Source organism: Symphodus melops, assembly GCF_947650265.1.
Source record: "Symphodus melops genome assembly, chromosome: 15".
Taxonomy (NCBI): Eukaryota; Metazoa; Chordata; class Actinopteri; order Labriformes; family Labridae; genus Symphodus; species Symphodus melops.
In genome coordinates, this window is record NC_136705.1 from 17,774,025 (window position 1) to 17,801,738 (window position 27,714).

The 27,714-nt window shown below is 41.2% G+C and overlaps 1 protein-coding gene and 1 long non-coding RNA gene across 3 annotated transcripts; one reads left to right on the forward strand and one right to left on the reverse strand.

Annotated features, from left to right (window-relative positions):
• Window positions 1–988: 988 nt before the first annotated feature.
• On the reverse strand, window positions 989–21,878 carry add3a (adducin 3 (gamma) a). 2 transcript variants are annotated; one of them, XM_079362381.1, is made up of 15 exons: window positions 21,787–21,878; window positions 14,159–14,396; window positions 12,729–12,873; window positions 11,075–11,226; window positions 10,312–10,392; window positions 10,034–10,183; window positions 9,589–9,732; window positions 8,400–8,498; window positions 7,541–7,714; window positions 5,615–5,875; window positions 5,302–5,418; window positions 4,683–4,772; window positions 3,900–4,023; window positions 2,774–2,869; window positions 989–2,585 (listed from the first exon to the last, which is right to left on the reverse strand). In XM_079362381.1, exons 2-15 carry the CDS (start codon window positions 14,357–14,359, stop codon window positions 2,335–2,337), a joined length of 2,085 nt encoding a protein of 694 aa, XP_079218507.1. In that variant the 5' UTR covers window positions 14,360–14,396; window positions 21,787–21,878; the 3' UTR covers window positions 989–2,334. The 2 variants fall into 2 exon arrangements, with proteins under 2 accessions (XP_079218507.1, XP_079218506.1); XM_079362380.1 differs by lacking the exon at window positions 21,787–21,878 and adding an exon at window positions 15,215–15,625.
• A 492-nt stretch (window positions 21,879–22,370) lies between these two features.
• Window positions 22,371–24,288, forward strand: LOC306835700. Its single transcript, XR_013780680.1, has 3 exons — window positions 22,371–22,878; window positions 23,728–23,827; window positions 24,178–24,288. It is a non-coding gene; the product is annotated as an uncharacterized lncRNA (long non-coding RNA).
• Window positions 24,289–27,714: the final 3,426 nt, after the last annotated feature.

Sequence of the window (27,714 nt, forward strand, 5' to 3'; positions counted from 1 at the left end):
GTCTTCCATGCTGCTCATCATTAAGATGCTGCTCTCTCTCAGATGAAGCGTTGTTGTGCAGCAGCAGCAGCAGCAGTCCCCCTGTTGTTTTAAAACAATAGCTGCACTTTGCCCTGAGGTCACAGCAGAAGGACAGCAGACGTGTGTCACCTGCTCCTTCACTCCTTAGGAAACAAGAGATCAGTGCTGAGCTTTGTCACCCACACATTGAGAGGAATTGTGCAGATAACAAGTTCAGAGCCTGGTGTTTGTTATCCTTTTTTTTTAGCTAGCACAAAAAATAAGCCATATATATATATTTTTAAAGCCTTTTTATCCAGTTTATGATCTCTGTCATTGGAAACAAAATGTCAGGATCATGTTTTTTCTCTATTACTGCTTATCTTTATTACCTATTATTATATTTATTTAGTCGTTCATAAAATTTCTCGCTGTTTGACAACCCCCCCCCCCCCCCCCCCCCCCCCCCCCCCCCCCCCCCCCCCCCCCCACACACACACACACACACACATCATTTTATCCTTATGTCATCTCTTTAGGAGAAGGTGTGTGTGTGGTTTGGGGGTGGTGTAGGTACAGATCCTGTCACTCCCCCAACATGAACACCTGTTGGAGACACCAAATCCCCTCTTTTGTCTCCGTCGCCCCCTCTCAGTGGATTACCATGACAACACCCCATTCATATCATGTCTGAGGACTGATTATACAGCTTCACATGGTCAATTATCAGTGAACGGAGTGCATTGTTTTAAGGAGACGCTGCCTCTCCTCAAAGGGCAGGCTGTGTAAATAAGTGTTCTCGAGAGCTTCACTTGATTCTTGGAGGTTTTGTAAGTTAGAGCCGGATCTATCTGTAGCTGGTGTTTCATAGTCAAGTCGCTGCAGGAATATATATGCACGAGTAATGCTTGAATCTATATTTGAGAACAGATAGGAAATGAAAACATTCAATGTCGTTCAGTCAATAAGCAAGAGAGCAATACAGCTGTTATGGAAACATATGCCAGCTTTTATTACTTCAGAGGGAAGGCAATTTTAAAGGACTGACTGAGGCGAGGTGTAATGTAATGTACACAAATAGCAATGTAAACAACAGAGGAAATACAAGCACTAGGCACACAGGTTACATAAGTTAATGCGGTTTGTAAACACGGAGCATTAGGTTTAATAAAAAAAAAAAGATACAAAGTGTTAAAATAGTGTTATTTGATTGTACTGTCACATTGTTATGTTTCAATTTGTTTTTACATTTGGTTTAGCGTAACAATAGAACCTCACAAAAACAAAGTTTTTACAAAGAGTTCACTCCCTTTGGGTCAAAACAAATCATTCACATTATTGACTGGGATGTTAATATAAGTCCTCTAATATACTTTATACCAAACTCTCAAAGTGGCTATGAAGACAAGCGTTCCACTGCATATTGCCATCAACTCATTTTTCAGGAAAAAACAAACAAACAAAATTATTGAAACATCCATCGACATTCAACTTTCTTTGAAGCGTCGCACTTTCATTTTCAACATCCCAACATCTGGATATTTTCTGTCCATTGTGAAATCAGTCAGACTTTGCCATTTAACACCGTTATACAAAAATCATCACTTTACTGAGCTCTTTATTACGATGAAGCAGCAACCATAGAGACGATACCGACAACACAAATGTAAGAAGATGAATTATTACTATCAATCACAGCATGTTCAGTATGAGTTAGTATGTAGACTATCAAATCCTTTATTATACTATCGACCACTATGTTGTTATACCTATAATATAAATGAACATATATTATTATAAGATGATGTAACTATGAATAGCTCAGATACAAATCGTCCTCCTAATAAGGCCAACCGTATCGATGATCATACTACTACTTGTGACTGTTAATTTTTCAAAATTGTTTAAACAATTTCATAGCGTCCGTATACATTCAAGAGATAAAAAAGAAAGAAAGAAAAGAAAACACATCACTGTAGTCTGTTTATGTTTGTCATAACCATCTCAATATGTAGTTCTAGATCCTTTTCAAAGCCCATTAAAATATGGGTAATGGCAACCACATATTTGAGTTTTGTTTAGCCCTTCAGGAGTGGTTGATTGTAAATTCTCAGGGGGGAAAAACACCCATTTTAGCAACTACAAAAAACCGTTCACATGTAATAATAACTGTGAATGATGGGAGATGTGTAAAAAGGACAGAGTCCTGGGAGACTTCCTGACTGAATGATAATCATTTTTTCTTATTTCACTCCCCTTTCACAAGCGGAAAATTCAGAACTGAATTCAGGTGGTGTCCTAGCCAAATGTTAATTGCTTTTATGGTAAATGCCCTCAGGCTTCACTTTTCTCTTTCTCCTCCTTCTTTTTCTTGCTCTTTTTCAGAAATGAAGGTGTACGGAACTTCTTTTTCTTTTTCTTTGGGGACTTGGTCTGGCTCTCTGGGGTCTGAGCTCCCCCCGTCTTCTCGTTCGATGTAATTGAGATTTCCACCGTATCCGAAGTGCTCACGCTCAGCTTGGATACCTCGATGCTCAGATCCTCCTCCAGCTCTTCCAAGTGGTCTTTCCCATTGGGAATTACGTCTGTCAACAGATGAACAAAGTCAGTGAAGGAGGGGGGGGAATGGGAGACGAGGAGTGCAATCAGCATTAATACATTTTTAGTATCAATTCAATTTGAGGGACTTCTTGCCCATTTAAAAGAAAATACACCAGGGGAAACAGAACAAAAACAAGCAGCTCATTCCAATTCCTCCTCAACAGATAATTACCATGCTTAACTGGCGTCATAAGGGGGGAGAGGGAGAGGGAGATAGTGGAGCCATCAAATGTTGTCATCTCATCCGCATCTGTGGCGTCATCGTCGTCTGTAAAAAGATTTAAAGTATATTCCATAAAGCCTGCAGCTTAACAAGCGTCAGGTCCATTAGTTGTTCAGATCAGGATCATTAAAGGTTCACTCTCATGTTGAATTGGCGGCCTGTCAGACAAAGAACTTGCTGTGATTGGCTGTTTATATGAAGAGAAAATGAGTAGAGGAAAACAGTCAAACTAGTAACCCCCCCCCCCCCCCCCCAAAAAAAATTTGTTTTTATTTGTCACACCAACTTCATTTCTTCCACAAACATTTAAATACCAGAGGCGGCTGCCATGGATAACCGTTGAAAGATATTCTGAATGTTCCACAAATATCAAACCTCACAACTTTCTGTTTATTTTACAGTTCTTCCTTTTTGAACGACAAGTACGCGTTACCGCCATCTGCTGGTAGTGAGGGACATTTCTCTAACAAACGTGCAGAGCAGAGACGCAAGTTGGCTTTTGGTTAGTCCTTCTAATGTATTTAAGTGAACAGACAAAGACGATATGTTGTGATGCTTAAGTAAACCAACACCACTATAATGGAGAATTGAGCTAGATATGGAAGTTAGCATGCTTACATCCTTGACATGACAATGCTAATGCACTGATGTTAAAGAGTTCAAGACTGTTTAGTGTGGTATCTCGTACCAGTATTAATGCACCCAGCAGCAGTCGGGACATTACACCCAAACCTCAAAATACAATCAAGTCACCATGGTTACACTGTGTATACATCCAGTGAACAACCACTGCACACACTGAGAGTGCTGTCAGAACTGAACATAAACTTTGTATCTGTTACCTCATTTCTTTCAAGAAATGCTAAAGATCACCCTCACAACGCTCACTCCTTTTGTCAACTCAGGTCAGAATAAAGGATTTGAATGGGTTAAATAACAGTGACGCTTCTGCAATGTTTGGTAGTATTACAGCGAGCAGGATGTTAGAACGGTCCCAGTCAACACGTCAGGCTGCACCACGCGTCACAGAACGAGACGCACTACGCGAGAAGACAGAGTGAGAAAGACGGACTACCTTCAGGGCCGTGCTGCTTTCTTTCCACTGTGTTCTTGTATTCCTGCAGCTCCTTCTCTGTCAGCTCGTTGAAAGGATTGGGTGGGAGGGAGCGAGTGTGCGCCTCATCTTCAATGATGTAAGCCTGAATGAAAGGTCCAAACACAAGACACATAAACGCAGGGATTCCAAAGCAGATAGAGGTCACTGTTCATACACAAGGATGACGAACGGTTCGTTTTTATGTTTATAATAATGTCCCTGTTACCTATGTGAAATTGCCAAATGAAAAAACATGGTACCTTAAAGACCCGTTTGAGAAAACAGTAAATGTATGTCTTTTGACTTTTCTCTCATTGACTTCCACTGATCCATTGTTAAACTCTGATTGGACTTGTTCCTGCAACAGTCAGCAGGTTACTTGGCCTCTCAGGGTGACACTTATGATCCTCAAAAACAAAAGACAGAGAGACTCAGTAACTTACTGAAGACACTCTGCCTTTTTAAACATGTATTTATCTCTTCACTGATAGTTGTGAATGTAGAAATAGAACAGTAGAAATATTGTTCCAAGAGGCTACGATTGTGGCTACAGCAGTTTATTGACGCCCCCTGCTGGTGAAAGGTTAATTTACAGCACTAAGCCACAAGACTTGAGGGACGGCTCAGTGCTTTCTAAAGGACAACTGATTTGTTGTAATGCTCGGTGCAAACTGAAGGGTCATTGTAACTGTGCAAAGATCCTTTTGTAGTTTCTTTATCAGACAGCGTAGCTAACGTGTTACTGATGGCTCATAAACTCACTGGTCCAGGTATAGTGTCCACAACTATTCCTGACAATAACTGAGACTTTGGTCCTGGAGTCATCTGGTCTCCTCTGTGCTGTTCTTTAATCTGAAAGAAGAACACAGTCATTAAATATGGACGTCTTTGACACATCTTAAAACCTTTACACAGCCCGTGATGTGATGACTACTTTCAAGGAAACTCAGCCAATGACAGTGGAGCTAGTTGATTCATGTTTGAAGTTGCAGCCTCTCAAATGTTTGGAATGTTTGCTTTCTTTTGCCATTGGAAAATTAATTAAGTATTTGAAGGTTTTGGATTTTCTTTTTTTTGTTGGGGCGGGGGTTATGTTTTTGTTTTAAATTCAAGGGTAGTTCTATGCACTTCCACTGAAACCCTTTTAATAATCCATTTTCCTGTAATGTGATCATAAAACACATCATGAGTAGCCAGTTTGCTCCCATCATCAATTTGTTTCAAAAAGTCAACCATGAATCATTTTAAGCTGAATATTTACGCTTGAAGGCAGGTCAAAGTTTTGCTCTCATGCTGACATTATAAAGTTGAAAACAGGAAGTGAAAGGAAGTCTATGTGCTGCAGAGGTAATACAACAACTGTGATTACGTAGCTACTGACCCGGTTCCTCTTGTCTAAAACCTCTGTGGGATTAGTGTTGAGAGGGACAAACTGGTTTGGATCCTCGATCTTTATCGGTGTTCCGATGCTGTTTCCTGGCTCTGACGACTTCATCCACTGAGAGAGAGAGAGAGAGAGAGAGATACTGATTTCCCACAGATTTATACGCTTAAACCTGATTAACACACTCAGAGAGATTTGAAAACGTGTCTTTTTTCAAACAGGCCACAAGAGGGCAGGCTTATACAAAGCAACAGGCTGACGACTCCTTCTGTAGACTAAAACAGTGAGGAGGAGGAGAATATGACCATACCATGGTTTTAGTCCTGGGGCTGACATCGCCGCTGTACGAATGTTCAGGAACATTGACCCTCAAGTAGCTGTTAGGTGAGTTGAGCCACCGGGTCCTTTCTCTCTGCTGTTTCTGCGCCATAAACTTGAAGGGGCTCCGCAGGCCGAGATCACTGTCATCTGGCGGCATGCCTGACACCGTGGCGGGGATCTCCACGTCGTTCTTCGAGCGGGGTTTTTCACGGACGATGGGGTTCCTGTACGAGTAACCTGTCCTGTATCCCTGGAAGGTCGCACGGAGAGGAAACATTGTTCTAACTCAATAAACAGTTTTTCCTCAAAATCTTCTCACTGAAGAATAACAAGTATAAACACAACAACATTCAAAGGGCCACCCAAGATTCACTGACACAATGCTTGTAAATATTTAAACAGCGCTGTATATACAACCGGCATTTTTGCAGATGTGCCCACTTTTAGAGGGATGAAATAAAGCTTTGGTTTAGAAGAGGCCGTTTTTAACAATACATCAAAGAAGTCTGATGGGAACTTGCAGCATGAGCAGAGAGCGGTCTGAAGAAGACAGTACTACAGTTAAAGCGAAATCAAAACTGGCATTTTTTTCTCGCAGGCTCTATGAAAAGTTTTAACTGAGAAAAAAAAAAATCTCTGTCTGGCTCTGATGCAGCGTGTGAGCAAGTTGTTGTTGTTGTCAACGTGTTGTTCACTTTGCACTGTTTCCATGTCTGAAGAGGATTGTGTGGTTAGTTGTATTTCTTGGGTAAAGGCTTCATTAACATTTATATTGTTCGGATTAAAAGATGTGGTAGGAGCTTTCAGGAGTCCCAGATTGAGGGAAACACTCGTAAACAAGATAAACATGCACCATGGCCTTTGATTACTGCGTGTGGATTTGCACCAGTTGTAACACTCAAATGCATGCAAGCAAACTGGAGATGCAGTTAGTGTTCTATTGTGTGTCTGTGACTGTGTGTGTGTTTGAGTGAGAGAGGGAGAGAGGGAGTGAGTGAGTGAGAGAGGGAGCGTATGGATCCGGGCGTGAGTGAGGAAGTGAGCAAGTGAATGAGGGAGTGAGTGAGTGAGCGTGCGAGTGAGTGAGTAGGTGACGGATTGAGTCCAGTAGTATACAGTATTTTGATTGGTTCTAAACATATCATGGTTTTGTGGTTTGTTTGTTGGTACTCTTTTCTTCCATTATTAGATCATGTGACCTGTGTTTCGGGATCATTTTCACATCAACCCCCCCCCATCACCACCACCTTCCTGCACGGACAAACACACCTCCTGTTGCAAACTGGCATTAGCACCCAGCGCCATGTCTGAGATAAGACCAAATCACATTTCCAAAGTGAGTGTGCACTTGAGTCCTTCTCTGAATGATTGTGTGGTCTGTGCGGCTGTAACTGCCCACAGCATGCCTCACCATCTGGAAGCTATGATTGAGAGGGTGGGCGGGCTGTGATCACACAGAGCTAACAGCTGCAGCCCAATCCAGACACACTTGTTAGCAAGTTGCACACTCAAACAGACACAGTCTGACATGTTGTGTTTCCACAGAACATGTCAGGGCCTGGTCATTAGCGGTGTGGTTAGTGTGGTGAGGTTGAAGCTGGTGGAAGTGCGGTACACAGTACAGCCATCTTTTACCATTAACGAGACAGCATGTGAGCCGCAGATACAAAAATAAACACATCACTGGAGAACATGAGGTCTGAGATGAATTACATAATGATCTGTAGTTATACTAAAAAAAAGTTCAGACATAGACAGCCAGCATACACCATTATGATTGTACGACACGCATAAGATTAACCGAAGCTTATCTTCTTTCATTGTATTCTCTAATCAGACATTTCCCTGAGGAAGCGCCGGAGACGGGAAACTCAAAAGCATCATGGATAAAAGCAACAGGTCAGAGTTCACTTACCAGGTTGTCCAGCATCCTCATCAGGGACTCGAACTCAGCCTCGCCCACTTTCCACTTGACCTCATTGTCCATCACCACCCCGGCAGCGGCCACTCCCTGGGTCAGGGGTTTGAACTTGTCCTTATCAAGGAGCACGAGAGTCTCCAGGTCGGCTGAACAGCTCAAAGCATTCACCTACACAAAAGAATGTGAGAAGAAAAATCCTGTTAGTACATATGATTTTGACTTTTGGAATGAAAAAAGCCAAATGAGTAATCTGTAAGTGAACATTTCCTGAGGGCATTCAAACAGATTCTTTGAACACGCTCTTAAAGACATGATCACAATTTTGTCATTTTAGACAACGAGTTTCATTTCAAGTACATTTAACTGAATGAAGAGAGAGGTAAACATATTGATACACAAAGAGAAGTCAATCCAGACCAGCAAGATTACATCTCCTGTGTGTATGTTTTTTTTACGACAGCCTCCGTAACACAAAACCACAGGTGTCACAGGAACCCTGCAGGCTTCCACCTGCCTATGATTTAAAAGTGTTCTCTCCAGCACATATTTGACTAAGCTTTGTTCAAACACACTGTATTTTTTTTTTCTTCTATTTCAGACGCTGCAGTAATGCTCTGTTATTCACAAACCAAGTCTGGCTCTGGGGTTTGGAAGAAAAGCATTTTTTGACGGGTGAGCTGATAAAAAAATCATGCAAACAAGTTCAACACATGACGTCAGCGTTTACTTAAAAAAAAACTCTTATCAAGGCCACATCCACGTTTCCAAACAGCTCTGACCTGAATACTTCTATTTCATTTCATTAACAGGTAGTGTTCAGAATAGAAATCATGTTGGTTTTTTTTCTTCATACCTGGACTTCACAAGCTTGTTGTGAGTGGTACACATAGTGAAACGCCTCCTCCACTGTTTCTCCCAAAGCCAACAGCCCATGGTTCCTCAGAATCATCACCTGCAAAAACACAAGGGATACTTCAGTTTGTTGATGACCCGCCATAAACACCAAGACATATTAAACAGATGCTGCAGAGACAATACATCAAAACAACTTTAAAATAAATAACCACAGCAGTATACATCATGAAAGTGCAGAGTTAGTCCTATATCTGCAAGAAAAAACTGTATCTAAGCTCAAATGTGGACATTAACTGATGATGCTGAAAGGTGAGCGTGTTCTCGGTTTGTCTGGGACAGCTTCCTCTGTGATGCTGACACAGGACAGGGCTTTAGTAAAAATTTGTGGTAGGCTATTTTTCTTATTGGTGATTGATACCACTTTTATATCTGTCTGAAAAATAAACTAAACATACAAACAAGCTAAACAGCTGCTAAATAGCTTAGCATAAACAAACCAGCTGGTCAAATTTTGTCCAGAAAAAGGAATTCTTCTTGAATCCATAAAGATCCGTTGAGCCCTAAACTCACGTCCACAAAAACTCCTGAAAAAGTTGCTGCTTTTGTGGACATAATTTTCTTACCCAGACCTTTTTTTTTTCTTCCAGAAGTAACAAAAAAATAACAACTAATAAAAAATCCTGCAAGCCCCTAAGTGACATTTCTGCAAGAAGGGTGAAGGCCCTATTTAAACGCAGAAGTTAATATTCAGGAAATTTCGCTGCAAGCAAGAGGGGCCGGTTGATGACGTTTAAATACTGTGACCGGCGCAAGACAGGGAGTGAGTGCCTTTATTGTTTCTTGGCGGAGAGCAGGGACTTTTCCAGAACTGCTCCCGTCTGAAAACCCTGGGCACATTTATTTTTTACTCGGTTAGCTCTTTGCCTGCGAGAAGATAAGGGTTATGCTAAGCTATGCTAACAATATTCTGGCTTTTGCTTCACATGCTGCAGACCGACGAGATCAATTGTGTTCTCCTCAACAAAATGTCAGCGTTTAAAGCAAATACACATTCTAGAGTAAAAGCTTACATGTTGAATGTGATGAACTTTAAAACTGTTATTTATATAGAAATAACTCTGGACTGTGTTCCTAACCTGCTCTATCTCATGACAAAGTCATAATGGAGTCCTTTGATTCAACGTTACCTTGGCAGTAGGGCCCAGAGCTTTCTGAAACTCCACCTTCTCCTCTTTATTATCCAAGCTGCCATGGTAACCAAAGCTGCTAACGTCTCCCAGAAGCAAAGCCTCCTGGGATATGGGCAGGATTCCACATTTCATAGAGGACACCTGTTAACATGGGATAAAAGCAACAGAGAGTGTGACACAGCAACAACTAGAGAGAGACGTATGTTTTGCCATGAGCCTCCGAATAAAACTGTACACAGCGGTGTTCATCACACGCTGTGCATTTTACTGCCAGGCTTCAAAGGAAATAGCACAGCCCATTACAGAGTCTGCATCAAAATTAACTAGGCATGCAGGGGGCTGCTTTTAATTCCCCCCCCCCCTCCCCCCCCGACACTTTCCTCTAATGTGAATAAGAATTTAGAAGGCTTTTATTTATGATGTTCTTCTGTAGTGTACTTACAGCGGCTGTGGCAGGGGTATGGATGTGGATGATGCACCTCACATCAGGGCGCATTGAGTAAATGGCGGCATGGGAAGCAAACCCAAAGTGGTCGATTCCAAGATCAGCCGAACCCTGGTCCACCACCTCACCGACTATGTTTACTTTGACCTACGCACGACAAACATGGGAGAGTTTCCATAACGTCCTTACAAAAAAAACAAATAATGTGTATATCCTCGAGGCCTTCTGAGCGCTCGGGGGATATCACGTAACGCAAATAACATCAGTGTGCTTACCAAGTTTGCTGCCGTCACCTCAGCAAAGGAGAGACCTCGTGGACCAATGAGAACATGATCCTGCTCCTTATTGACACGCACCTGGACAGAATTAACACGACAAAGAATCCAACATGTACTTGGGATGCAATGAAAAGTTGAAAGCAAACCCTCTGAATCCTTTTTTGACGTTTCATTTCGACGATCGCTCTTTGTTAAGCTTCAGTAGAAGAATCTGACACTGTGATGTACACGCATCTCTGACCCTGATGATACTCCTTTAGGAGTGTTTTTCCCCGTAACTACATCGTCGTCTAGGTCAAAAAGTCTGTTAAAAGGCATCGACTCCACAGGAGAGCGAATCTTTCCGCTTTCACAAAAAGTTCTTGAAGCTGGGTTTGCAGACACTCGCAGCGAGGAGACTCATTTCACAAGTTCAAGGATAGAGAAAACTCTGAACCACAGAGGGAAGCTGCCTTCAGTCTGAAAACTCAAAAATCAGTGTGAGGGTTGATAACTTTTCAGGTGTTGTCTTTGGGGAAAGTCTGAGCTTTACTCTCGCAGGTGTTCATAGAATATTTCAATGTGGATTCCTGCTGTTGAGGATATCATACATATTCACAAATCTGACTCCTTAAAGCCATAAATAATATATAGTCTTTAAAAAAAATCTGAATATTCTCCTTTAAAGCTTTCCATAGAGCTAGAACACAAGGAAACACAAACCTTGTGCGGCATACATGAGCAGATGTGCAGTGGAGTGAGATGGTGAAGAATGACTCACGGTGATGTAGGAGCTTGTAAAACGAGCCCAGCTGAAGAGGTCAACCAGCCTGTAGAGGCTCGCCAGCCTGCAACGACTCTGCTTCTCCCCTTTAGCAAAAGAGGGTGACTCCACGCCGTACAAGTCATTGACTGGAGTCACCATCCCAACGCCTGTCATGAGACATAACATCGTCAGACACTTGTTACGCATCAACAACATTACTTTTCCCCAGGGAACGTGAATCTCTACAAGTGGAGCTTGAAAAAAGGGGGCTTCTTAGAATTCCCATCAAGAAGCTGTTGGGTATTTTTAGGGCTATATTACCTTATAAGGGCATGTCATTATACAGGAACCTGCTTTTACTGCCTTTAGCTTTTTTTAAAGAGCAAGTCTCCCAGTGTAGCTTCACAACCATTTTCTACAGTAAAGTACACCAAGCACCCCCCCCCCCCAAACATGACAGACTCACACATGATACACATATTCATTGTTTAAATACATACAAACTGTGCCTGTAAGTTCATTTTAATGAATATATTTATTGTCTCCAGCACCAACCAGTTTGTCAATGCCACTAAATAGTAAATAGTTAGAAGGATTTTTACATCTATAATAGATACATTCATTGGACAAAATAATGTACAAACATGAATAGTTCTTGTGTTTCTGCTCTGCTCTGTTTTAGCTCCTGACTATGTAAAGACTATGTGACTATGTAAAGTTCATTTGTAGCTTAGTATGAGATTACTGGATTTCCTTTATGCTTGTTTATGCGTGTGAAACAAAAGCAAAAAATATGACACGAAAACATAAATCCAGAATTTGGTTAATTTCTGTGACATGTGTGTGATGAAGGGAAAAGGTGGACTTAGTTTTGTTTCACTTTACTCTTGATTTGTAAATCAAAAACATCTTGGGGTGGGGGTACATTTTATAAAGTCCCTCAAAACAACAAAACGTGGGCTTATTAAAGAAAACACGGAAAGAGTGCAGCAGAAATGATCTGCACAGAACAACGCGACAGTGTGAGGAGGTTTAAATTCATGGGAGAGTGCAGCTCAATCAGTGCGTGTAAACGAGGACGGTGAGAGCAGATGACTGTCTCTTGCTTTGATCACCGCTACGCCAGAGGTGAACGCCAGGAGTACTGAACAAGGCAGATTATCCACTAGTTCATTGATTTTAGATGGAGATCCTATATGGACAAAAACATTTCAGAAACATTCGGCTAATAAACGTAGGCAGAAGAAAATAACACAATATAAGTGACCAGTACAGTCTTAGTGTGGACAACACAGTCATTAATCATTTATGTTGTGATCAAAAATGCTGGATAAATGGGGAGGAAGTTTTCAAAATGTGGTGTTCTTAGTTCCAGGATGCTCCATGGCCTTCCCAGAAACCTGAGGCAAAGAGGTTACGCTAACATAATTAGCATTGCAAACTGCTCTAATTCATTGCCAAGACTGATCATGAGTGCTCCCGGAGCGAAACACTGTCGAACAAGAATGCTGTAAACAACAGATTCAGAGTTGTTGCGTGTCACAAGAGTCTGAGAAATCAGTTTCTGACAATGAACATATTCAGCCTGCATAAACGGAGTATACATGCTAAAGGGCGATCGGGCCTAAAGGGAGACATTCAGACAACGTTACCAGTGAAACACACTCACTGATGGGTGACGTCAAGGGTCCGGCTCCTCCCAAAGTGCTTGCCATGACCAGGTCAGCGATTTGTCTGAGAGCCAGGAGACCTGTGGGAGTGTTGCCCTTTGTCATCTGGTCCTGAATCAGGCCTTCAAGCTCATCTTTAAACACCTGTAGACCAAAAACAACAACACTTGTTTTTTCCCCCCATAAAATGTAACATGAGGTGATGAGAGTGGAGAAGAAGGAACACAAACACCATCGTAAAGCTCTGTTAACCTACTCAGGATGTGTCAGGGAGCACAGCAGGCTCTCAGACCTTTTCTTATTACCACAGTACACAAATCACAAAAGGCCTCTTAAAAGCTCTTTGTACTTCTGCGAAAAAGGGGTTTACAAGAATGTTGGGGGGGGGCGTTAAACCTGACAATCTATGTTTGCCTTCAAGGGAAGACTGTGAATCTTGAAACAGCGATTTTCTTTTTTTTTTGCTGTGTGCTAAAGCTAAGCTCCAACATTCTGCTTCATCCGACCGTGGTTCCCATGGTGATGAGATGAGCTCCACTTGTTGGGCCAGTTGTTATGCAATCGCAGATGAGTGTGGTGTAGATGTATTTCCATGCACTTCACTGACTTGACACGTTTATTGCAACTCCTTGCACTTCTTGAAACCAGACTGCACAGGTCTGTTTATCATCAATTCGGTTTATATCACACTGATATTATAGCTACTGTCATTTATTGGTGATGGATGAAAGGAGGATCCATTTAAAGTTACACTTTTGGTCAATCCTTGAAGCTAAAAATATCTGATAAATGTTTATTACAAGTTTAATTAGTCCACATTTATGCAGAGTATCGTGTTTTACAAGTTGAGTTTGGTAGTATTTTTTATTATTATTATATTGCTCTTTGAGGACCTAATATTGTTTGCTTTCATGTACGATCATGCTCTGACATGACAGTAAATCTCTTTGAATAATTACTTAATTTGAAACAATACTTATTTTAAAAGTCATGGCCAATTTATTTGTTCTGATTGGCTTGTTTCTTTTTGGAATATGGTTAAAATGTCTCATTTCTTACAAATTGTAATCCTTTTCTTTTTAAAATTACTTGGGGGAACATTTGAGAAGTAATAACGCTGACACTACTACAAACAGATAAGCAATGTTGGACATGGAGCATGGTAAGGGAAATCCTTGGTGTGTTTTTTTGTTGCGCCTTTAGACAATGGCAACAGTATAAACTAAATTCAAATAACATTTCAAATCTAAAGTAGAGAATAGAAAATGAGATTACCTCCACCACACAGCGAGAAAAAGAGAGAATGCATTACAGTCGGTCTTGAGTAAAGGTAAGGTCTTCCTCTGCAGCTCTAAAAGCTCTCTTTATTACTCATACATGGTGAAAACGTGTGTAGGAGTGCCTTTATACAGAGCTGCAGGGTACATACCGGACTCTGCAGGATCTGGGTGACCCTCTTCTTCTGCTCCATCATGTTAAAGTCCTGCCTCAGGTCTGGGGACATGTTCCTGCTGCGGAGGTACTCGGGGTCACTCTCGTCCATACGGTCAAAGTAGCGTTCCTTGGCGTCATTGCTGGACAGGGACAGGGTTAGAGACCCTGCCGTCTGCCTCACATCCACCAGACTCATGTTGTCACTGCACAGCCTCCCACTCGCCCTCTGGGATCTGTAAAGAAAGGATAAAACATCACAGCTTGTTTTGCATTCAGGCTGTCAAGGCAACCGGCGTTGATTTAAACAGAAGAGATACTGCATGGGTGCAATGGTGACTCATGTAATTAGAGGGATGGGGTGAGGAGAACATTGTTATATGATTGATGCTGCCACACTCTTCATGTGCAAAGAGGATGAGTTATTCGCAGCTGCCGAGGCCACAATGCAGACATCTTTACAAAAGTAAATACAGTTTAATAACGTCATAAAGAAGCTATCAGAACGCAGTCATGTTTTCAGTAACATACTAAAGTTCACTCTTTCTTCTTCCACACAGAGTGAGGCCAACTCAGAAGGTGTGACAAGAAAGCAACAACAGTATCCTCACAGCCAGGAGCCATAAAGCTTTGTCAACAGTAAACAAAGGTAGGCCTCATGCAAATTAACCCCCATTTGAATAGCAGTTAGCACCTTCTAGTCCTGCCGTGTTACCTGAATATGGGGGGGTTGAGGGGTACAGCAGGATACAGTGCTGGGAATACTTTACAAAAGGCCTGAAAACGAAATTGTTTTCACCCAACCAAACAAGAACTCCACTTTCATTTCCATTTGGAGCAAGAGGTGCTTATCCAGAATCCTGCTTTCAAAACAAAAAGAAAAGGCATCGAATTACATCTTGAAAACGTTTCTTTTTTCTTCAGCGAAAAGGAACGCGCGAGGAGGTGTTATGTTTTCCGAAGCTACTCTCTTTGAAGTGCCGAACAAGCTGCACACAGAGCTAACACAAATCCAGCAAAGAAAACAAAACTCGTATTGTAAGTTTGCGTTTACCTGAAACAAAGTGTCCAGTTCGTGAATTAACTTCCCCCACGACGAGGTGTCGAGTTTTCTCCGAAGGGGGGTTCCACAAATGTGAATTTAAAAAAAAAAAAAAAAAACTATCCCGACTGAAGTTATTCCCGTTTTGAATACATTTTAGTAGAGGAAGCGAGAACAGCTTGCAGGGCGCAACTTGATGCTGCTACAGTATCCAGACGGAGCAGACTGCCCGCTGCTAGTATAGGCTATGTAGTGAGTTGAAGAAGAGTGGCTGCATGGAGGAGGATGTGGGTGTGTTTGTGTGGGAAAAAGGAAAAGTGACCATGTGACTTCACTCATCCACCCACTAGGCCTTATTTATGCAGCGGGACAAAGGAATGGCCACTCAGGATCAGTTCAGCTTTTTTAAGGCTGTTCTTCACGTCCACGCTGCAACATTCCCACACAAGCGTGCAGTTTAACAGCCTACTACTCTATACCTAATAGAAGGAACTTGTTGGTGTTGCTACAGTTGTTGTTGAAGATTTGAAGCAGTTTCTGTGATTTAACTGGATTAATCGTCTTCCGCGAGCCTCTGTATGTGTGAGTCATGAACTCCTCCTGCCACTTTGCGTCATAAATAACCGAGGCTCCTGAGTTCCCATAGCCCCATCAGTGGAGGTTTACATCAAAGCTATACAGAAACAGAGCACTTCAAAGCCAGAACAAGTGCTCCCTCAAAAACTGTGTGCCTCTACCCGCAGAAGTTTTCCATCATATAGAATGTTTGCTCAGAGAAAGCAATGGAACACAGATGCTCTCACAACTTGCTATAAGTACTTTCTTATTCCTTAATTCACATCATGCTGAATCAGACATCGACTCACCCTAGTGGTCCCTGTAAAGTTTAAATCAAGTTAAATGCCCACCATACTGAACTTTATTAGTTTGAAATAAAATAAAAACAGCATCACAGAATGTGCTGGCTTTGCTCTTGTCATGATTTAACCATTAAGTGACGATAACACCACTTAATGGAGGATCTGGTTAGGGGAAAAAACATGCTGCTCTTCATATCGTGTACATTAAATTTGTACTCTGAAGTCAAACGTGAAATAAGATCAAGATGAAACAAAATGCAAAGCTGTGCAGATTCATCCTGCTAGAAGGGAAGGGATCCCCCCCCTATTTTCCAACCACCTCTCAAGAGTTTTTGCTTTGCGGTCAGCTTGTCCAGAGTTTTGCAGCAATATTAAGATGCATTCCATAATAGGTTAATGCAACTGAGGAATTTTCTCAGCAGCCCACTCTTGCCTGCCAACAGAGTTATTACACCTTTAATCACACACAATCAGATACACTCACAGAAATGTCTTGATTTGGGGAGTAAGCGAAAGAAGGATTGGATCACTGACTAATGTAACAATTCCAGGAAATGGAGTGGAGTCTGGGAGGCGGGGCGCATATGTAGACATATGGGTTGATGTAATGAAAAGCAGAACTTTCTCACTCCAGGGCTGCATGACCCCCTCAAACCCTGAAACCCTGCCTCCCTCTTTCTGGCACAATTCCCACCGAAACCACACACAAGCTGAGATGTCTGTGGACACACACATGTACAAAATACACAAAATACCCTCCCACACCCCGGCCCCAGCATTCTCTAACCATTTAAACTTTTCAGCAAGGGCCAATCTATCTTTAAAGGATTGACCAAATGTCAGGTGTTATTAGTTCAAGATTCATTTAAACACGCTGACACTGTGGGTCCACTGATAAAAGCACACCTTGAGCACAAAACGTCCACATTCAAAATATGCAATTACAGCCTGGATGAATAGGGGAAAAAAGATGCAAAAATAATGTAGAGTTGGGGGGGAAAAAAAGTCTTTTATGATTGGTTCAGTCTAAATAAAGCACATCATTACACATATTCAGAAGTAGGAACACAATATGTTATTTGTCGTCTTACTTTAACAGAGGCTAAGCCAAGACGATCGGGTGAATGATAAATAGCTTTGAATATCAGGTCATAAGAAAGACCAACCGAGCAACACTGATGAATTCTTTAACAAAGGACTTTGTTGCAAAACAAGGAAAACATAGGATCAGGATCTATAGCATGCACCAGAAAGCCATAATTATCCACAAGGCAAATCCATTGCAGAGATATGCTACCTCGCCTTGACACCCCATTGTCATTTGGCCCAACCACACTTGGTGCAGATGCCAAAGATCAGGGTTCTTTAACCTTTTTTAGAATGAGTTTTACTTTCAAAAAAATAAAATAAGTTGTGAGCTACTTCTACTCTCTTTTTTTTGCAGTGTATATTAATATTATTATATGCTTATACCTTATTTGATCCTGATCCTGAATTTCCCTCGGGATCAATAAAGTATCTATCTATCTATCTATCTTATTATATGCTTATAGATTTCTGACACTGCATGCTGTCGACCAGTGCATTTTAGTAGTAAGTGCAACAGTTTGCTATGAGTGAGGTTTCGTTTATACATAGGGTAGATTATTTTTCTTTTCTTTCTTTCTTTTTTTTGATATTTCAGATTTGCTTAGCGAACTACTCATTAGAGACCCCTGCGCTATAATTTAATACTAAGTTTCCCATGTGTCTTACTTTTATATGAAAACAGTTGATGTCTAAAATCTGTTGAGTTCAACTTCGCTTCAAACAACAACTAAAGGAAGTCACAACCAACTTTCTGTGAGAAATTCATTTTTTTTTAAAAAGCTGGAAGTTATCAACTTATCATGCTACATGAGGAATGTATGAGCCAGAGTAAATCCACAGTGAAGTCAGTGAGTGAGACACTGGCACAAAGAACTTTGAGTGATGCCTTGTTGTGGTTGAATTAAAGAAAGCAGTCTGGCACAAGAGAAGGCAGAACATGTGGCGCTGAAAAGCCGTAACCCATTAAACCATCTCCTGACCTGTTGATTCTCCATCTGTCATAGATACATCTTTTCTCTGCTTTTCATTGCAAGGTTGATGGTGAGCCACAGGCTTTATCTGGTTTCTCTCAATTGGAATACACTGCAGACGTCTTGATCTTTGATAGACACATCACATAACGGACTGATCATTAGTAGGAGGGATAGAGCAGGCTGTTAGACTCACAGGGCCTGCACTCTTTTTTTTCTTTTTACATTACAGTTATTACACAGTTGGGTGTGCATTACATGTAAAAGTTGAGACTGAGAATATTTTCCAGTAAAAAAGCAGGAAGGTTCAAGGCAAGTCATGATTTATTTTTCAATAACACTGGGTTAGTTAAATGGTATTTCTTTGGATATACCCATGTGATTAAATAATTCACTCTTGGAGTGTAAAGTTGGGAAACTTCTGAGAGTCGGATAAAAGGAAAATATAAGAACTACTAGAGCTCCACAAAAATGTACTTTTAGTGGGGGGTATTGGTCCTACAATTCCCACAACGCAGTCTGATTGTTGTTTTCATCATGCCCTTTCTGTTTGCCCAACATGTTCATCCTTCAAACTCGAGACCACCAGACTGAAATGCAGACTCTGTAAACGATCTAGAAAACCCAACCTGAGATAAGCCTGCTGACCTCGTGGTGACATCATTAGACATTTCTGTGACAAATTATGGAACTGACTTCTATTAACACCTTTCATTTTATACTTTTTAAATCTGTTATTGTGTACACTGTATTTCAAGGTCAAGACACGCTCAGCTTTTCTGATTCTTTAATACAGATTTAGAAACAGAATCATATATTGTGTTTCCAGGCTTCTGCTGTTGCATGATTCTTTAAAGTTCTGGACTTTTTTTTTCATAGATTTCATTTGAGGCTTTTACCTTTATTTTTGATGGGACAGGACACTTGGTAGAGCAAGAAATCAGGTAGACAGAGAGAAAATGTGACATAACGTGGGGAACAAGCCAAATGCTGGACATGAACGTGACCAAACCGCTAGGCCACCAGCACCCCAACTGTTTTATTCTCAGGTCATTCATTATAATTTGAAGACATGATAACAGATGATTTGTAATATCTGTTATCTCTTTCTCAGCTGTGAAAATCTGTAACAACAACACATGCTGTTTGTTTCAGTCTCTGTCACCTGCAGAGTCTATTCAAGCTGACACTAATGGTCTACATCAGCCCCTTCTCTCAGGTACTACACATGTCACCGACACACTGCAGAGCAAGAATAATACATGCCAGAACCGGCTTTCACTTGCATTTTTGTTTTTGGGCACAATAACAAAAAAAAACCCAACTTTATCCACTTTATTGGAGCCAGACAGTGCTGCTAAAATTCAGAGCAACAGATTCCTTTTTTTTTTTAATATCATGATTCATCTGTAGGGTTAAAAAAGAAAAGAAAGCAACTTTGTCTCACATCTTCTTCACCAACAAGGTTACCATGGTAACTGGTACTTGTGCTGTCTCTTGTCTGAGGCTGAATTAGATAAAGAGTGTTACCAGATAACGTCCACTGTTAAGAACAAGAGCGTGTTATCTGCACAGTGCATGTCAAAGAAACATAATTCAAACGCTTTAGTTATTCCACAAGCAAGAACAACACTTCAGCCTCTTTGCCTGATTGTTCTTCCGTATGTGATTAGAGCACAAGTTAAAGGGTCATTGTATTCCCTCATTAGCCAGAGCCATTTTGTGTTTATGACCGAGAAGATTGAGATCACAATTGTTTCCCCACTAACTACGGACGTCCTTGAAATATTGCCCACAACCCCTGTCAGAGTTTTGCCAGCCCACTCCCTGATAAACATTTCTGAAAAGTATTCTTTGGTACTTTCTCTTTTCATCACCTCGACCTGACTTTTGACTCTGAGTGCCAACTTAATAACATTTTCTGTTTCCACATCCAAATATTGAAAATGTTAATATTTCTGAATAATTCAAACAGTAATTGTCTCAACACAGCTACACATGATCTGCCCTCAAACACCTGAATGTGATCATAGACTATAAAGTGCTTTGGGCCACTTTTACACTCATTAAACGTATTCGAATGGTGTAATGATCTTGACCCTATATTAGACAATCGTTGATACTCCATTGACCCCATCATGAAGTTTTATTTTTTTTTATAAACAAGTCAATATAGTTCTGTTTAGTTAACTTGCTTGGTGTTTATGAATTCACTTGCTAAAACGAGGGACATTTGGACCAAGCATTGTGATAAAAAGCTGCACCAGTCAAACTTTTGGCCTCCTATGCTGCCAAAAGTTGGTTATTGTATATCAGCAGTTAGTGCTGTAGTACTCGTCTTGGTCTCAACACCACTTTTTGAAGGTCTCATCTTGGAATCGAGAGCATTTTCACATGGTCTTGTCTCGGTCTCAGACTAGGTGGACATATTATTTGATTTATATTTAATGTTAATTTGACGTGGACATAGCAATGACATTGGACAAACCAGATGCATTGATTGAGTGTTTTAGCACACATGTTAATTCGCAACACTCGTCAATCAAAAACATTCAATACCACCACTAAAATGCTATTTTTCCATCATCGCTATAATAGGAAATGGCACCTTTCTCAAAGAACAAATTGCTTTAATTAATTCATAATTGGACTTTTATCCCCCGGTTACATCAGTAACCTTCCCAGTGTTATGATCGAAGTGAGTGACATGATTTTTTCACTATATTTATGGCCTATATTTATTATTTATGGACTTGGTCATGACTTGGTCTTGATCCCGATGTCTTGGTCTTGACTCGGTGTCAGAGCCTGCTGGTCTTGGGTGTGTCTTGGTCTCTTTATGTGGCTTCAACAGATATGACAGCTTTTCACTGCTTCAACATCATATCTTTTTAACCACCCAGATAATCCTCATTTCAGGTAAATTATTATTTGAAGGTAACAAATAACAACAGAGCAGAGAGTCCACCAGTATTAAGAGCTGGCAAAATGTCAGCAATCAGTGGTAATTCACCACTAATATGCATATTTTGAAATCCTGCTGGTAATAGAGGGGTATTGGCTGATATGAAGTCATGGTGTGAATATCTCTAGTGGAAAGGAAAACATCTTGAAAATGGTCTCTTTCCAAACAGAATCATATATTACTAAGCATAGAGTCTTGTAGCTGCATCTCCTTGACATGAAGCTGGAGCTTCCCTCGTGTAGTTTCCAGGAGTACTGTATCTTAACACGTGTAGTATTTGCATGAAGCCAGCCTTCCACACAAAGCTTTCAAATCGACCCGGCAGGGAAAGGTTGGAGAGAGGAGGAGAGAACTCGCACTCGAGAGTTTTTATTTCTGCTGCAGAACAATGCCATTGTTTTGATAACTTCACACAGAATATATCACTCTGCGACGTGCTAAATTTGGGCCTGCTACCCTCCCACAGCAGGGTGGGTGGCAACAACAGAGCACACTTTGAACCTGGAACAATTTACATTGTTACAGTTGGATCGGTGCCTTTGCACCATTTGGGTGTAGAAAGGCTTCAGCACACACCACACACACACACACACACACACACACACACACACACACACACACACACACACACACACACACACACACACACACACACACACACACTCTGCCGTTGAGTAGAGAGAGACAGAATTTGTTTACCTAAGTGGAGGAGCTGGATGCGGTCCTTACTGTGGTTGTTTTTGGATGGCATCCATGTTGGAGATCTAGTGGTTAGTGTGCGGTTCACTCTAAGTCAGGGCTGCGGTGGCGGTTTGGCTTACCAATCTCTTATATGTTGTCACACGGTAACTAACGCTTTAGTAAAATGAGGTGCTGATTTCAATTTAATTCAGCTATAAAACTCCTGTAAAACCACTGACCGTCAAGCAAAAATCCAACGTTTACCCCGAACTGAAAAAACATCCAAATGTAGTGCAGTAAAGGAATTCCATTCATCAACAAGTTCATTTGGCGAGGAGCTGATGAAATCATAAAACCCAAACTCACGTCAAACTCACCCAATGAAAACTGTGCTAAAATCTAAACTGGAACGGCAACAATCCATTGCTCGAGTAGGGAAGGTGTGGGTCAAGACCTGCCCTTTCAGTTTTATGGCTGTCTATAACTCACATCAGCAGGCACACATATTATGAAATCTTGTGCTTCCTCTGCTTCACATCTAAAGTCAACAAATGCTTGTTCAGGGTAATGTTTCTGCGGGGGGACTTTAATTGAAAGCAGCTGTTTTAAACCTCTGCAGCTGGAGTTAACAGCAGCTGTAGACGGGCTAGTTTAGCAACGAAGCTGTACTACGATCTAGATGCTGAATTTTAAAAAAAATGACATAAAAGAAAAGACGCAAAAAATAGACTCCCAAAGCGTTTAAGCCCACGTATCACTAAATAAAGGATTCATGAATAATTTGCTTTCATTCGTTTGCTCCAGTAAAAGCCTGCTATGAGGTATGAAAAGGTAAAAAAGAACAGAACTTACAGCCTTGGTCGCTTGAACACTTATCTTGCAGAAGAATTCTTCCAGTTCTACCTCAAACTCCCACGGTTCCACCAGATACTAGCTGTTTACATTATCACTTTGAAGAGGGTCATCTGGCTCCCCAGAAGAGAGGGAGCTGCTGCTTTGCCTCTGATCTCCTGAACTCCCTCAGCTCCACTGTGACAGCGGCTGCCTATTCTCACAGGAAAGCAAGGAAACTTATCAGAGAGGAGGTTCTGGAGTCCGAGCTTTCAAATGGTACTGGACTGGGCTGAAAGAATGGGAGGGACAATCTTCCACCCACAACATATAAATAAATATATATGAATATATAGACTTATATACCAATCCTTGCTTTAATCCTGGATAATTTCTTCCAAATCACATTTGATTCAAAGCACTGCAAAAGTAGATATTTTTGAAGCTAATACTGAATGTTTTATTAAGCTAGAAAAAAACAACTTGCAAACTGTATCGAACCATAAAAGGAGGAACGCTGCAGCAGACTCCTGCCAAGCATATTTTTCCTCTGCTTATTGAGCGCGCTACATGTTCTAAATTTTGCTGTCGAGGAGGACATTGCACACAGTGAATGCTTGCCCGCTATCACCTCCTCCCACATACTCACTCTCACAGTGAGCGAGTAGGATGTGCTGCTCTCCTTCTGTAATGTACCACCTGAATACACCAGGCATCTACACAGTACATACTGTAGATAAGATACATATGCGGGGTATTAAATGCGACAGCAGCAAATTACAATCGTGTCTCTGTTTAGCAACCATTGCACAATCACGAGGCCAGGCTGCAGTTTGTCTTATTGTATTTATACTGTATGTCTTTTGTTTGGCTTTTTTTGTGCAGATCTCGGCTCACACTGTGTAAACAAGGCTCTTCTGTCACATCTATGAAAAGATATCTATAATATGCATGTCCTTCATAAACACAGGTGTTATTCATCGACTCACAACCCGTATATTTAGGAGGAGAAGCTAACAGGAAGCTATCCACTGATGGTTTTATTTGAGTTGGCAGCATCCGATGAGTTAAATATAGAAGTTTCTCTATTTTCCCACCCACAATGCTGTTGTTGTTTTCTTTGCACAGGCTGATAAAACACTCATTTCCTGAGCTCTCTGCAATCACTGAACCACACCCACAGGACGGCCCGGTCAAAGAGCACCACCCAGTGACGCCAAAGGTCACGGTAAGACGAAGACAAGTTATTAAAATAAACATCCAAATGGAGAGGCTCAGACACTTCCTCAATACTGGCATAACTCTGAGAAGTTATTGCATTTTCTGAAGAACACAACACACACACACACACACACACACACACACAGAGAGAGAGAGAGAGAAAGAGAGAATGAGAGAGAGGATGGAGAAAGTTTCTCAAATGATGCCACATCTTGTAAAACTTGTCAAACTATAATCCTACACTACACTGCCATCTAGTGAGGACTCTGCAGATGATATGACATGCCACCTCCCCTCCTGTGTTTCCCCCTGTCACAAACTGTCTCGTGCCCTTTTCCTCATTTGGCTTTTGGACAGGCTGAAGCAGCTATGTGGAAAATCAAGAAAATAAGAAGCTGGAGGCGATGGAGGCAGGGAACGTCACTCTGCAGCTGGAAGCTTTGGGCCATGAGATGTTGTGCTTCAGAATTTGGTAAAAAAAACATACCTAAAATTGAGTTTTCAAGTTGGGTGTCAGTCAGATAGTTTGTGTTGCAGACCTGCACGCAAGAGTGAATCCTCGTTTGCAAATGTGTTTGTTTTTAATTTTAAGGCATTATTTGGATTTTACTTGATTGAGACTTATGAATTGGTTAAATAAAATAAAACAAAATAAACTACAGGACTGACAAAAAAATTGCACTCGGGGAAAAAAAAAGGTGCAAACGACATGATCTGTCAGATTGCTATATGCAGTCATTCAAATCAATTGAACAAAAAGATTCATTGGAGGTCAAAAAAGTCAATGCCTCAACCACATATTGCAGATTAATTCTGATGAATGATTTCCATTGGGAGTTTTTCCGTTGCGAATCTTTTCAAGAACCTAAATATCCAATTCATGGCTTCTATCTACGAGGGATCAACTCCAGGTCACATCGGAAACTGGTGACATGATCACAAAAATTGGCAACAACGAGATAACACACTGCCCAAGAGGGAAACAGGTGAGGTACACTGATGGAACAGATATGACAAAAAGAACTCAGTTTTATCTAACATAGACTGTTATATAAGCTGCACAGTTGACCTTGAAGTGCACGAGCCAGAATGATGAACAGTCCTGAGTTAAAGAAGATGGTAACAATTAATTTACAGTTATCATGTGGGTTGTTGTCTTTGATACGGATCCTACAAAAACATATTCTATGGCAGGATGCTGAATTATAACAATTTCCCTTTTTTTTTTGTAACTGAAAGACGTAAATGCAAGAAACTTGAATGGGCCATGGATCTAAAGGGGAGTCAAAAGAAAAGCATAAGAGAAGACTTCTTTTTCAGTTGAATTTTTTTCGTGGAAATCATTTGTACTTCACACTGTGACTTGTCAGAAGCACTGGCATCAAACCTATGCATCGCTTCAAAACATGTAACCTATCACACAGCCCTTTGAAAGGCGGATACGCATAGTGCATCACCTTAATCTAGCAGTGGAGGGATGATCATGATCCGCCGGCAGTGGCAGACAGAGTGTGGGACAAATGAGCTGCCTCTTGTCAGGAAGAGACGTCGGAGTTGAGAGCTCTTCTTTCTCTCTTTCTCCAGCTGCCTTTAATGTTGGCAACGCTATGCAGCACCAGTGTTTCACGCTGCTGCTTTTACTTATCACAGAGCCCAACAGTTTGTAAATAAATCAAAGCCTCTCCCTCGGGGAGCCAAAAATCTATGGCCTTTTCTGTTCTGGAGCCTTTGCAGCTTGTCGTTCACGCACTAAGACGTTTGCTTTGGTCATTTACACCACCAGCCCTTTCCACACAGATCGGCCTGAAAGATGTTAATCAGTATCCCATTGCTGACCGGCTGCACGGCTCTTGACTCCCTGCAACCACGTAACCAAGGCTCAGAGCTTGGTCGCCTTTAGAGCGAGAGAGGAATAGCTCTGATCTTAAAGGCAAGAGCTCTGACTTGGGGTTTCACTTTATGTTGGAAGAAGTACAGGGTGCTGTCAAACCAAATTCCCAAGTACTTGAACTGGCTGTCCCAGGCACAAAGCAATTAACTGTTGTTGTGGTTGTGACAGAGCCAACTGGGATGCACGGCTTCTTAAATTATAGATAGATTTTGTTCTTTATGAATATTATCAAAACTGATGACACAATGTTTGGCCTCTTTTTTTTTTTTTGAAAGCTTCCTCTGTGAATCTTCACCATCTCTATAACTACAAAAACAAAACAAAAAAAAAGCTCTTCACTTCTATAATAGGATTCATTACCTGTGTGCTCCAGGTAATTTTCTTGACAAGCGAGAGAGCAATATGGCATTAATATTTGAAAGGCAGAGGACACACTCGTTAAATGACACAAGATAGTCTAATGGCTGTTGCAAATATCGTGTAATTTTCTCTTGTAGCACCATAATAAAGGTGAAAATAGCAGCTTTTTTCAACAATTATTGCTCTGTCATTCTAAATAATACCAATAAACTCAGACAGCTTCACTCAGGAGGCTCTCTCTAAACTCTAAAGCGCTTCCTCCCTGACACCCCCCCCCCCTAATCCACACACACACACACACACACACACACACACACCAAACACTGCACAACAGATTGCCAAAGCCAGTAGCAGGAGCTGCCACGATATCTCCTGAGGTGACTCCAAACCTTTAATTACCGCACAGATACAGAGGCAAACATGGGTATTTAAGACAGCGTCTCAGGGAGTACTGCGCTGCTGCACCAATCCCTGTAAGGCAAATACAACTTCTGCAGGGATCAAAATGCAGTGGTTGAGAAAAGAAAGCTACGGTAATTCATTCAAATGAAAAGCATATTTCTCTCGAGGCGATTGTCTTTTTTTTTTTTTTTGTCCTGTTGCTCTCTAAATCTGGCTAAAGTCCCGATACATGAAGGCATCAGACTGATCAGCATTTAAAGAAAGGAGTATTAAGGACTCCAAATCTGTAGAAAAACCAACAGACTGACAAACCAACCGACCTATAATGTCATTTATATTTATATCCTTTTTATTTATATGTTAAGCTCTTGGTAGAATTAGGTGGTTGTATCCTAATAGATGGATTTAGGTTTTGTTTTTTACCCTCCTTCTTTAAGTCTAATGTGTGTTTGTTTTCCATATGTCTTGTAGCTCCCTTTATAAAAGCTCATCTTTTTTCATGATTCCTTTACACCTGTCTTTAAAATTCTGTGTTCTCTGCAAGGCATAACAAACACATTTAAATATAAGCTCAACAACCAATGTTTTGAGCACCTTTACATTGCTGAATGCAAACAACACCCCCACACTTAGGCCTTAGTCTTCTCCGAAGTTTACTAATTAACACAAACACACACACACACACACACACACACACACACAATATGAGGGTCTCCTTTTTAATTCAGCTCGTCCGTTGCACTGATTTGTTTGTGCTCGGCCTTAAACTGCACGAGTTCTTTCATAATAGCCTCTTAATGAGCCTCCAACTCTTCACACTTTACATCGTATGGGACCTTCAGCCCTGTGCATTCTTGCACACACACCATTCTAACATGTATACCACCAATTAATAAGAAGTGTTACATCGAGGTGCTTCACAAAAGAGATGGTAAAATGCAACACTCATTGTTTAGAAAGATCGGATAGGGGACGATGGGATAAGATGCAAATCAGTTTTTTCCTTTGTATTGCTTGCCTTCCTGTTGTCCACACTTCCTTGCCGCTGAGATGGAGGTTGGAGCAGTCCGTGCATTAATGAGGATGGCATCGGTTGTGGGGATGACACAGTCCAATGGTGGTGGCTGGGCGTCACTAAAGGTTGGGAGAGCCTGACCTCTGACAAGGCCACCGTTAAGGTCTTCTCCTAAGTTTGTTTTCTTACAAGCAAAATATGAGAGACACATTTTCAACTCAACTCA